General features: G+C 42.0%; 1 protein-coding gene across 8 annotated transcripts; it reads left to right on the top strand.

Moving 5' to 3' along the window:
- The first annotated feature begins 1505 nt into the window (after nucleotides 1-1505).
- On the top strand, nucleotides 1506-11382 carry LOC121323571 (cyclic AMP-responsive element-binding protein 1). Of its 8 annotated transcripts, none has more exons than XM_041264703.1 (8): nucleotides 1506-1658; nucleotides 4904-5032; nucleotides 6625-6771; nucleotides 6958-7058; nucleotides 7819-7961; nucleotides 8330-8512; nucleotides 10575-10728; nucleotides 11119-11382. In XM_041264703.1, exons 2-8 carry the CDS (start codon nucleotides 4919-4921, stop codon nucleotides 11261-11263), a joined length of 987 nt encoding a protein of 328 aa, XP_041120637.1. In that variant the 5' UTR covers nucleotides 1506-1658; nucleotides 4904-4918; the 3' UTR covers nucleotides 11264-11382. The 8 variants fall into 8 exon arrangements, with proteins under 8 accessions (XP_041120637.1, XP_041120635.1, XP_041120636.1 ...); XM_041264701.1 differs by having other exon boundaries at nucleotides 6625-6795; XM_041264702.1 differs by lacking the exon at nucleotides 1506-1658 and adding an exon at nucleotides 1665-1785 and having other exon boundaries at nucleotides 6625-6795.
- Nucleotides 11383-13402: the final 2020 nt, after the last annotated feature.

Here is a 13402-nt window from a genome sequence, read left to right as displayed (position 1 = left end):
AAGAAGTGTACTAGATTATGGAAGCCAAGTCTTAGCGGCAGCAAGTAAGAGTCAATTACAGAGTCTGGAAGCAATTCGGGCACAAGCATTAAGAATAGACACAGGAACAATGAGATCATCATCACCAATCCAGGCTTTGCAAGTAATGACAGGTGAGATGCCACTAAGATCAAGGAGAAAATGACTGACTATTTAATATCGTGGAACAAGATTCAATGTTTTAGTGAAGAACACCCAGTGAGGGGGAGTATTGGGACACATTGGTATCATGAATATAAAAGGGAAAATAGGAAAAGGCTGGTGGAACATTCGCATTCCATGTGACAAATTGGGAAAAGAGATTAAGAGTGAGGAAATAGAAAGAATGGAAAATAGAGAGAAAATACTGATGCCAAAATGATGTTTAAGAAACCAAAAAACATGCAAACTGTTAACCACAATAATTAGCAAGACAGGAAATACAACGGAAACTGAGATAAAAGGACAGGAATATGTTCAAAGAAATAAGAAAGCGATATACACAGATAGATCAAATTGGGAAAACAGGATATGCTTACCATAGTCAAAGATGTGAAATACGTAAAAGATTATGAAATTTATATTAGAATTTACTGTAGCGTTGGTGGTCATTCTTCAGGCCATAGACAAAACAGAGGAATTTAAAGAAAGGGATTTTGTGGTTTTTACAGATTCTCTGAGTTTGATACAGGTATTAGAATCAGGGAATGGGGATAGGATAGATATCATATACAAAATTATATTCTAGCTAAAAAACGGTACAAATATTCCGATAGCCTGGATTCCAAGTCACTCGGGTACTTAGGAAATTAAATTGTGGATTTTGAACCAAAAAAAAAAAAAAAAAAAACTCTAAATGAACAAATTGACATACCTTTGAGTCCAGCAGAGGTGAATGCTGTGGCTGAAGCAAACATGATGGGTCTATGGCAAGAGCAATGCAAACAGTGAGAAGGGAAGATTGCAGTATAAAAATCAAACAATGCAAACATGGGGAAAGTGAAAAGCAGAGGCGAAGAAATGAAGATGAAATTATTATTTAACAGGACTGGGAGTCATGAGAATGGGTTGTGTAGTAATTGTGGAGAACAAGAAACAGTGGCACATATTTTCAGGAAATGCAATACATATATTCAGCAAAGAAACATTAAACAGACAATTAGGGGAAACAGAAACTGAAGTAACTACAGTAAATGATATGTCAAAGGTAGAAGGGAGAGAAAAACAAAGAGAAAACAAGAGAAATGTGTATTCAAATTAATAAAAAGCATAGGGAAATGGCAGAAAATATAAGGAAAGAAATAAATGACAAATATAAAGGTAGATGGCGCTCCTCGTCTCCATTTAGATGGCAGGCGCCAACAACCCATAAAAAGAAGTTTCGTCACAGTTGAGGAATGCCCGTGCTTCTCCGACAGAGCTCGGGTAGCGTTCGGCAACGCTCGGTCGATCTTCGGGATGTCTCGGATCTATCTCGACTTCATTCGATGGGACTTTCTGAGCTAATTTTCGTGTCTCGTTCTCCGTGTTGTTGTTCCCGGTGACGCGACGGAGGTGTAGCCTGACGCGGTCTCTTACGTGTCGGCCTGAATAAAAGTGGAGCTCCGGGGGCCAGGGAGTGACGGAGGGAGTCTGTACCGGTAAGAGGAGAGAAGTGTGGCAGGGACAAGTTCCAGACAGGGGCGAGTCTAGTTCGGCTCGGCCCGGGGGGAACAAAGAGATCATGGCGGCGGCGGGGCTCGCAGGCTGTCTGCTTGCCGGAGAGGGGTGAGAGTATGCGGCTGGGAGCCCGGGAGAAGAGCAGAGAGGGCTCAGCTTGCCCTGCTTCGACAAACTGCACCGCTGTTAAGCACAAACTATTAGTCGGCCCGCATTGTTGTTTTTGAATAAAGCATTGTTTTTATTCACGTCTTTTCCACCTGACAGGAGGAGGTTTCAAATGTACAATCTGTACCGGTATAGAAAACAACTCTGTGGGTGTTGGTCCTTTCGGAATGTACAACATGTTTGGGTTTTTTCTTTTTTTTTAGGGGGTTAATTTTTATACAGAACATTGTAAATATTATTTGAGTAAAAAATACTGCAAACTATTCACTCGAGATTCATTATCCCACAAGAAAACGAAAAAAGGCGGGATTTACATTTATTTTTTATTGCAAATCTCAGATAATGGTGTGTGAATTTAACTGATTTCTTGATCTCTACTTCGCTCATATATACACGTGGCGAACATTTTTCAATAAATTAGGTTCATCTCTTCCCTAGAGCTGTGTGTTCTTTTAATCTCATGCTCAAAAGCATCAGGGATTCAAACGAAGGCGGGCAATTTCGACTGACGATTTAATTGAGTAAATTGCATTTATCGAAGAGGGGGTTTTTAAAAAAAAGTGTGTGGCAGAATTCACGTAGTAAATAATATATCCCATCGAATTTATCAATGCAAAGATTATTTCAAAATATGAATGTAGCAAATGTTTTAAATCCATGAAAGCTGTCAGTATTTTGCCGATTTCATGCAAAAATCTAGGAAGTGAAGATAGTACTAATTCCATTTAGCCTTTTTATAAGTGCTACTGTGCCATTAAGTAGTAGACCGTGTGCTGTCATTTTGATTTACCAATGCCCTACAGTGGGTTTCTGATTTGTATTGGAGGTGTTACTATAACCATTACAAAAATAAAACGATTTGCCTTTCTAAAATCTCAGGTTATCATAGTGTGGTATTGAGTGTTCAAAGCAAGGGTTTGATCGAGGCATAGCCCCAGTGCTTCAGTCACATAGAGAGCTGGAATCCTGAGTGGGTTTCAAGGACGCAACCACTAAATGTATTCCCCAAACATTTTTTAAACAGATTAAAAAGAAAAATCACAGAAGCTTGGTTTTGACTCTTTCTAATGCATATGCATTCACATAATCAGGGAAGACGGTAAGACTCCTATTGTATAGCAGTGTTGCCCATCCCAGGTTTTACTACCAGCTCCATCAGCCACAGTGTCTAGGTAACAAGTGCATGTGTGTCTGATAGTGAAACCAGGCAAGGATCTATGCAATGGGAGTCTTAATTCCATCCTTGTATGTTTAATATTACTATCTAAATATAAATGGAATCACGTATATTCTCACACAAGTCTGGAGTTGGTTTTAGGCAGTGGTGCGCGAGTGGCTAGTCTTTTATGTTCATAGCTAACAATGAAGGGAGTGAAAACATTCTTACCTGGAGGGTATTGTGCTTCAGTAGTTAAACCGCCTGTAAGGATGGGAGCAATAAAAACACACTGTTAAAGCTGGCAGGTTTGCCGCATAATGGAAATCTCTCTTCCTTTTCTATGGCTTTTGAGGATAATTGCTGCTGATGTCTGATGTTGTGAAAGCTCTTTGTTGCAGTTTTACATACACCAGAGGCTGTTGTTCTATCGACAGTAAAGCTGAGGGAACGAGAAGCCACTTTGTAGCTTGGAGCTTGGTTTCAGGCCACTGCACAGCACTCCAGGGGAGACAGGGTTTGATGCAGCAAAGTTGCCTCAGACTAGGTATCCCGGTCTGGAACAAAGTTTCAAGTCACTGTTCCTGAAAAAGGGGCTTTGTGTTCCCTCAGCAAGGGTATCAGAAGCACAACAGTTTACCCCTGTAGGGTACCTACTCCAGCACACTGCCTAGTTGGGCCTGGTCAGCAGCAAACCTGTCTCTTAATGTGCCGTCTAGGATTTCATCAGATACATTTGATTTATTATTTATTTATATTTTTTTACACATCTTTCAAGTAATATACAATAAATACATAAGCACCCTCTCTATGGGAGTGCACATTTTCTAAACTTTCTTTACATTGCATTTTTAGATAGATTTCATTATTGAAGGGCACAGCACATCTAAAGAATTAAAAGTATATATTGGTTATATGGAAACACATCTAGATAGGTAGCTAAGTCCAGGATGTGCTGATCCAAGTTGTTGGTCACTCACCATTTTAGGGTTTACATCAGCCACTAGAGGGGGGGGGGGGGGGGGGGGGGGGGGGGGGGCGGGGGGGGGGGGGGGGGGGGGGGGGGGGGGGGGGTGGGGGGGGGTGGGGGGGGGGGGGGGGGGGGGGGGGGGGGGGGGGGGGGGGGGGGGGGGGGGGGGCGGAGGGGCCTGTAGTTCAAACTTCAGACCAACACCCAACTATAAAAAAATATATAGGAAAAATAATTTCCTTTCTTTTGGCTGTGCAGGTTTCTCCTATACTAGCACATATGTGAAATGGTTTATTTTGCATGCAAGTTTGCATAAGGTCTCGGCTATACAGAAACATGAAAATAATCTTAATTGCTATAAGGATTTAGTCCGGTATATTCCAGCATGTCGACCGTTAGCAAAAAAAAAAAAAAAAAAAAAAAAAAAGATCAGTTATTTTGTTTAAGGGTAAACGCAGCATCCAACAGTATCAAAGCAATAAAGTCTACGAGCAATCTCATAATCATGTCTTCTGCAGGGCTTCAAATATGTTTAAGTAGCTTTTTACATGTTACTTGCATCCCAGCTTTATGGCATCTGAGAACTTGAATCTATGAACACTTGTATTATTTGAAAGCGTCCATTAGTGACCTGCAAAACAAGTGTAGCTTTGTATGCATGTGTTAACTCACTAGACATCTGTTTATCTTTTTTGGAATAGAGGGATGAATAACGCATGACTGCTTATTTGTAAGACTATTTGAACCAACAGAATGCCATTTCTGGTGCAAATGGGTCTCAACAGTTGTGTGATCCTTTTCAGACCGGCACAATTCTACATTGTGGTATTCAAAATGTAAATCACTGGGTCTTGAGTGATGCCTGAGTTGTTGCAGGGTAGGTTGTTAGTTTTGTTTTTGTTAATGTGGCTTTTCTTCTCTTTGTGTTTCAGTCTTCAGCAAACTAAATGACCATGGAATCTGGAGCAGAGACTCAGCGGGGTGGCGAGGCTGCTGTCACAGAGTCAGAAAACCAGCAGATTGGAGTGCAGGCACAGCCACAGATTGCAACGCTGGCACAGGTACAGATTGGAATGCAGGCACAGCCACAGATTGCAACGCTGGCACAGGTACAGATAGGAGTGCAGGCACAGCCACAGATTGCAACGCTGGCACAGGTACAGATAGGAGTGCAGGCACAGCCACAGATTGCAACGCTGGCACAGGTACAGATAGGAGTGCAGGCACAGCCACAGATTGCAACGCTGGCACAGGTACAGATTGGAATGCAGGCACAGCCACAGATTGCAACGCTGGCACAGGTACAGATAGGAGTGCAGGCACAGCCACAGATTGCAACGCTGGCACAGGTACAGATAGGAGTGCAGGCACAGCCACAGATTGCAACGCTGGCACAGGTACAGATAGGAGTGCAGGCACAGCCACAGATTGCAACGCTGGCACAGGTACAGATTGGAATGCAGGCACAGCCACAGATTGCAACGCTGGCACAGGTACAGATAGGAGTGCAGGCACAGCCACAGATTGCAACGCTGGCACAGGTACAGATTGGAATGCAGGCACAGCCACAGATTGCAACGCTGGCACAGGTACAGATAGGAGTGCAGGCACAGCCACAGATTGCAACGCTGGCACAGGTACAGATTGGAATGCAGGCATAGCCACAGATTGCAACGCTGGCACAGGTACAGATAGGAGTGCAGGCACAGCCACAGATTGCAACGCTGGCACAGGTACAGATAGGAGTGCAGGCACAGCCACAGATTGCAACGCTGGCACAGGTACAGATTGGAATGCAGGCACAGCCACAGATTGCAACGCTGGCACAGGTACAGATAGGAGTGCAGGCACAGCCACAGATTGCAACGCTGGCACAGGTACAGATAGGAATGCAGGCACAGCCACAGATTGCAACGCTGGCACAGGTACAGATTGGAATGCAGGCACAGCCACAGATTGCAACGCTGGCACAGGTACAGATAGGAGTGCAGGCACAGCCACAGATTGCAACGCTGGCACAGGTACAGATTGGAATGCAGGCACAGCCACAGATTGCAACGCTGGCACAGGTACAGATAGGAGTGCAGGCACAGCCACAGATTGCAACGCTGGCACAGGTACAGATAGGAGTGCAGGCACAGCCACAGATTGCAACGCTGGCACAGGTACAGATTGGAATGCAGGCACAGCCACAGATTGCAACGCTGGCACAGGTACAGATAGGAGTGCAGGCACAGCCACAGATTACAACGCTGGCACAGGTACAGATAGGAGTGCAGGCACAGCCACAGATTGCAACGCTGGCACTGCCGCAGGTTGCAAAGCTGACGCAGGTACAGCGCTCGGCTCCCAGGGATCGTCAATACTCCCAGTCAAGGGTCGGCAACTTGCCACTGACACGCGTGTCCGTGTATGGACAAGCGAGAAAACATCTAACACACACAACAATACGTACTTTTTTTTTTTTTAAATGTCCATCACCACTCAATATGGTGCCGAGCCCTGCTCCCAATGGTAAAGCATGATAACAAACCAGGTTCAGCTATAGTATATGCCAGACTTATCAACCATTTTCTGTTGTATTGACACAATTCCTTCTCTGCCACAAAACATTAAAGGTGTGTTTTTTTTTCTTATTTATTTTTTAAATAAGGTGTCCATGGCAGGGGCTCACGCTACATCTACAGGCCCCACCGTGACTCTTGTTCAGCTCCCAAACGGACAGACGGTTCAGGTGCATGGGGTCATACAGGCTGCACAACCCTCAGTCATCCAGTCTCCGCAGGTTCAGACAGTGCAGGTGAGCACTGACAACTGTGTCTATGCAAGTCTACCTATTTACTACACTACTCATTCCATCATGCACTCTGTTAAATACACGTGGAAGTGAAGAAATGTAAAGCGTGTTTCGATTTTGCATATTTCACATCTTTGAATAAATACATCATTAAATAAGGATTGGACTGAGCTTAGCGATTTGTTGCAGATTTCTACGATTGCTGAGAGCGAGGATTCCCAGGAGTCGGTGGACAGTGTGACAGACTCTCAGAAACGCAGAGAGATCCTCTCGAGACGGCCCTCCTACAGGTACCACCACTGTGTTTTACAATCCTTTCATTCCAGAAGCCAGGCTACGTGTGTGTGTGTGTGTCTGTGTGTGTACATATACAGCGATCCTAGGAGCTAAACCCACAGCATGGTGCGATTTGTTTTCCGCCTTATAACAAGAATAGAAGTGATAGGAGGGGCATATCTGAGCAATACAGATAGCGCCTGCACCACAGAGATAACATGGACACAAACAGCTCATCTGTTTCCGCATCCAGTGCTCAAAGAATATCACAGACATTGTCAGAGCTTTTTGGATGTTATAGTAATAAGATAATGACTTGGATTGAATTATTGAGGAGTTTTGTGATAAAACGAGTGATCAGGAGAGGATTTATCAGTATGCACGTCTATAAAGAGGTATGTGAAAAATACAGTGAATAAGGGATGGGGCTTGGCTGGAGATGCAGTACTGATGTCCTTTGCCGTGCAGTGCCTTTTAAACCTGTTTTACTCTGAAAAAAAATGTTTTAAACAGCTTGTAAAATAAACCGCGTGTGTGACAATAAATTGGAACTGACTTGCTTGACAAGCGCTGAATGAATGGACCACTAAGGGTTAATTGTCATACTGTTGTGTGCTGTGTCTGTACTCGCCATGTGACTACAAATCTGGCTGGCAAACAAACGCTGAGTTGTTGATATTTTTTCAGGTACTGTATAATGCTGTCCCTGGCTTCTGATGTTTAGTTTAGTTTTTTTTGTTTAGTTTTTTTTTGTTTTTTTTATTCCATCGGTAGAAAAATCCTGAATGATCTTTCATCCGACGCCCCAGGAGTTCCCCGGATTGAGGAAGAGAAATCAGAAGAGGATTCGTCCACTCCTGCCATCACCACGGTGACTGTGCCAACACCAATATACCAGACCAGCACCGGGCAATACAGTAAGTGGGAAAAGCTGTTTTATGTGAAACTTTTACTTTTCCTATGACTGTTTCAACCAAAATAATGTTCGTTCTTAACTTCAGGTTTGTTAGAACCCAATTTTTTTTTAATCTCTGAAATTTTTCTTATTTTTTTATCTTCTTGTTTTGTTAATTTCAGAGAATCCTCATATAGAAATCTTCAGTTTCCCTACTACCCTTTGTAAACAAGCTGCTGTGTTAGTTAAATAAGCAAATGTACTGTATGGATGTTTATATGTGTGCTGCAATTGTCTGCCCGGTATGAGCCATTAACGTTCATGCCTCTTGTTTGAAAGGCTCAGCCCAGGTGTTGATTTATTTCTCCTCTGCTCCCCCCTCCCCCCCAGTTGCTATCACACAGGGAGGTGCCATTCAGCTGGCTAACAATGGCACTGATGGAATGCAGGGGCTGCAGACACTGACCATGAGCAATGCGGCTGCAGCTCAGCCCGGTACTACAATCTTACAGTACGCACAGACCTCTGATGGGCAGCAGATACTGGTGCCCAGTAACCAGGTAGTTGTGCAAGGTGAGTGACGGTAGAACAAGAAGAAAGAAAAATAAAATTCCATGAAGTGAGACTTGGAAGGTTACCTTTTCTGCTTCAGCGCCGCTAGAAATCGTTCATATATGAACAGTGATGTTATGGTGACATTAGATGCCCATTTTAAGCCTTTTTAAAAAAAAAACATTGAGTGACATCTCCAAAGGTTCCAGCAACCAATCAGGGAGGTTTTATATACATTAAAAACAAAAGAGAAGCTAGCTAGACGAGTGAATTTTATTTTATATATTTTTTGGACGGGAGATTCGGCAAAGTACAAGCTTACCAGAAATCCTGCTAAATTGTCCAAAATGTTCATAAACCCAAAAATAAATTAACAAAATATTAAGTGTAGTGAAATATTCACAGGATAAACTTTAGGGATATCTCTCCAGTAAAAATGCATTTCATTAAAGCCCCAGGCCAATGGAGATCGCTTTTATTATGAGGTACAGCATTTCAGTATGTCCAATTTCGATTACTGAATAATATACCATGCTTTTAAAGCGCAGCATTACTGGAGAGCAGATTACATTGCTTTACATAACCAAGAATGCTTGCTGAACAGAAAGAAAAAATATTTTTTTTACAGATGTTGTTGATGAGTTGACAGATCTGTCTGATGGCGAACTTCTTCACACTACGCACCCTTCAAACAATCTGGTGTAAAATGAAAACCAGGCACAGTATTTATACAATTCTTTCTGATCCATCATGATCAAGCTCTTCAGAAATGTCACCCACGTGTACAGCGCTAATAGAAAATGGCTACAGGAAAGCAAAAGCGAGTTGTGCTTACAATTGAAAGGTTTTTTTTTTTTTCCGTAAACCTATGCATTTTGCTACTGTGTAAATGACCTGACACTAATATAAGTGTATACAGCCCTGCGCATGAAGAGGAGTTTCTGTGTAAATGTATATTGTAAATAGTGTGTATTTCTTGTAATTAAATACCTGACACTCCTGGGAGAGCCTGTCTGCTGTTTGTGATTACTAGATGTGGAATCTAATCAGCAGGTAGATGTGTTCTAGTGGGGCATCTGGTATAAAAAGATTCACCTCAGCAGGGCTGCTGGAAAACCAAAGTGAATTGGGCTAAAGAAGCTGAAATTCACTGACGTGAGTGAGAAAGAACCAGGGTTGGATACCAAAGAGTGAGTAAGCAAGTCAAAGCTGCTGACTGGCTTGTTTGTTATTGAACAGAGAAGATTAGCTCAGAGATTGTAGATCCCACCAAAGTTTTCATACACTATGTTGTATGTGCTCCGTGCGCTGCCATTGCTGGTAGTGTCACGTGAGCTGTTCAGTGTGTTGATCTGTAAATAAGTCCTGTTCGCCTGCCTGGGTGTATCAACTTCAACCTCCCTCTCGATCTCCTGCCTGTCACTCAGCAGTGAATGCACGCACCCTGTCACAAGCATTAATACCCTGTATCTTTCTAAATAAGGGATTTAGAGGAGCTTCCTAATAAAAGCTCAATCTCAAAACAATAACTGTGTGAATATAGTAATTGTTACAGCTGTGTATAATGGTATTTAAAACAGGATTCATTTATCCGGCTTTATACAGATCCGCCCTTACTCTGGTCCCACCGTAGTCAGGTACGCGACGGGCTCCTGCACTGTATTTAACTGTATAAAGGGCCCTTTCGCAAATTCAGACTCCAGTATTTCACATTTTTTGTTGTGTAAGTGGGACAGATAAATCTAGCAAGAGACCCGTTCCTCTGTGAAGAACATATAGGTGCCAACGATTCCTCCACATACTTTAAGGTTGTTTTGAGAGTGCTACTTCCTGCTTATGTAATCTGCCCTTGTTCTTGGTTCTGGTGGGACTGATCCAGCCTAACAGGCTTGGTTTTACAGGTTTTGAACTTAATAAAATGTCCTAGATCTAAAAAGATGGCCAGGTACACCACTCCTAACATAGCCCCGATGTGCTGCTGCTGCTTCATGGGTAAATATCTAAGGACTGCTGCATGCTCCTCACTCTGCATGAACTTCAGGCTTGGGTAGCCCGTTGCAGCGTCTTTGTGTCTCCTCCTCAGCTGCCTCCGGGGATGTCCAGGCCTATCAGATCCGCACTGCTCCCACCAGCACCATCGCCCCGGGCGTGGTCATGGCGTCCTCCCCAGCACTGCCCACTCACCAGACAGCAGAGGAAGCGACTCGCAAGAGAGAAGTGCGCCTCATGAAAAACAGGTACTCGCACATCTGAGGGATCAGACTGGGGCAGTGGGTGACCATGGCAGCCTGTTTGTGTAATAGGAATGTCTGGTAGAAAACTCGTTTTCACATGCATGTATTCCTCCTCTATGGAGTGGTAAATTATAGACCAGTTCTGCTGTGGATAAAGGGCCTGTTCACATTTGGTTTGACCACTTCCTGTTATTGCAATGATTTGGTATTGCAAATTGTATTGGCTTTTTTTTTTCCCGAATCCCAGTATAGCTGTTTTTCTTTCACTGTCATTATTTGAACCGAGGGTACTTCAGTTGTACATTTTGCTTTTCTTGTGTTGGGGCAGCGTATTGTGCCATGGTTCTGGTGTTGACCCCACATTAACTCCCCTCCCCTTTCTCTGTGTGGCAGGGAGGCGGCGCGGGAGTGTCGCAGGAAGAAAAAGGAGTACGTGAAATGTCTGGAGAACCGGGTGGCTGTGTTGGAAAACCAGAACAAAACGTTGATTGAAGAACTTAAAGCACTTAAAGACCTCTACTGCCATAAATCAGATTAATTCCACGGATGTTTTACTGCAGATCTGTACAGAGACTAGTCTGGCATTAGGAAGCTGGGCGACAGACACATTTTCTAAATGTGTGGTGTGTGTTTTTTTTTTTTTTTTTTTTTTTTTTTTTATGCTACAAAAATACCTGAAAAAGAACCTGACCTATTCAAAACTATGGATTAGTCCTACGTCCTACCATTGAATAATAACAACTCTCTACTTTTAATCATGAAGAACCCTTTTTATATAATAATATATATATATATATATATATATATATATATATATATATATATATATATATATAGATATATTTTGAGGTATTTTGAAACTGACATTTCCACCTAACAGGAACTTCTTTGTAAGCTTGAATCATACATCCTTTAATGGATTCCATGATGACCCTAATATTTGTTGGGAGTGATTTGTGCCAGTTCTTTTTAAATCCTGCGGCTGTCTTTTATGGCTCCTCAGACTCCCAAGCAAGCACAGGAAACGGAGTGAATCATTTCAGGCCATTCTTGTGCTATATAGTGAATTTTTTGTTCCTTCAGATATTCAGCTCTAAATCTTGTTTTGCTTCTTAAATATCTATCAACTATGAATTTAATTTAGTTATGCATAATAATTAATACTGGTGCAGTGTGTGTTACTTACTTTAAAAGTATTTATCAGCCCACAATCCAAAGCATGCAACTACCCACCCAGAGCATGGTTTGATGTGCCCTCCAGTCAGTTAAAACTGAATATAAGAATGTCGTGTCAGTGGGTTGAAGTGAGAGATTTCTGTGGCTGCATTACAATGTGTTCTTTGTATGTGTGGTGCTTTTCTTTCTGAAGCGTCTGGAGGCAGTTCAGTTTAATCGCTGAAATGTTTTTTGTTTTGTTTTGTTTTGTTTTTGTTTTCAGAATTTTGTTTTCTTAAAGACTAACAGGAATTTGTAGATTTGGTTTGTGTGTGTGTGTATGTGTGTGTGAATATTACCTTTATAAAGGTATTCGGTGAGGTATGTTACTGACCTGAGCTTGGTCAAGATGGGACCTGGTGAGGTTAAACATTCATGACAATTTCACAAATAAAGACAGTGGTCGAAAAGCAGATTCATTTTAATGAAAATGTATCCAGTGAAAGCTTTGAGAGCTACTTTAAGACAGGATTTCTGTTGGAAAACTGGACCTGTTCAAGATGTGCAGTTTCTTAAGGCAGGCTAGGATGAACCCCAGTTCTAATCTTATTTTAAGACACCCTTCCTTTATTGGCAAGCACAGTCTCAGCCAGACTATCATATTCTAAAGTGCAAGTGTAACCTTGAGTCTGTAACAGCATTGCCCAGCCTGACTGCATCAGAGGCACAGCACTTTCACTGGGCAGATAAACAGAACATCTAATAGAAACTGGGAAAAGTCAATGGCCAGTCCTTCGTTTTCCAGGTCATATGACACTGATGCTGGTTGGGGGGATTCTTGTGTTGTAAAGTACTTTTTGTTTGTTGTTGTTTTTTTTTTTTTTTTTTTTAGTATGCTATGTTTTTGTAGTTTGCTATATTGTATATTATCCCAGCTTCGTATGTGTTTTAGTTTAAAATATATGTATGTCAGCAGTATAAGTATTATTTTGGGGTGGTTGGAGGGAATTCGGACACAGGGTTCAGATTTTAAACCCAAGGACAGGTCATTTGCTCCATGTTATGCATGTTTATTACGGTTCACCTGTACCTCAAATGATTATTCAGCTCAAGGTGCCGGGGGTGGGGGTGGGGGTCAATGCTTTCTTGTTTTATTTTATATCATGTATCATGTCATGCCATAATGTACAGTATTATTATAGCCACAGTTACAATTAATACTGTGTTTTTTTTTATTTTTATATATCTGTTAGATGTCTTTGTCATCGAGAAGAGGAATAGTTTTGTATATTGGTAACGAAATCAAAAAAGTGAATACATTGATTTATTGATTTTATTGCTGTTGCTTGTGTGCAGATTTACAGCATTTTTTTTTTCCCAGTAATTTAAGTTTTTTTTTTTTTTTTTTTTTTTTTTTTTTTTTTTTCTGTAGACCAATTTATTAATTCTGGCTAATTTTAGTGGTTGGGTTTAAACTTCCAGAGTAGCTTCTGTGAATGCTAATGTTAGTCTTTGTGCCTGC

The sequence above is a fragment of the Polyodon spathula genome, chromosome 11, assembly GCF_017654505.1.
Source record: "Polyodon spathula isolate WHYD16114869_AA chromosome 11, ASM1765450v1, whole genome shotgun sequence".
NCBI lineage: Eukaryota > Metazoa > Chordata > Actinopteri > Acipenseriformes > Polyodontidae > Polyodon > Polyodon spathula.
Note: the sequence above shows the minus strand (reverse complement) of the source record. Positions and strands in the feature narration are given on the sequence as shown.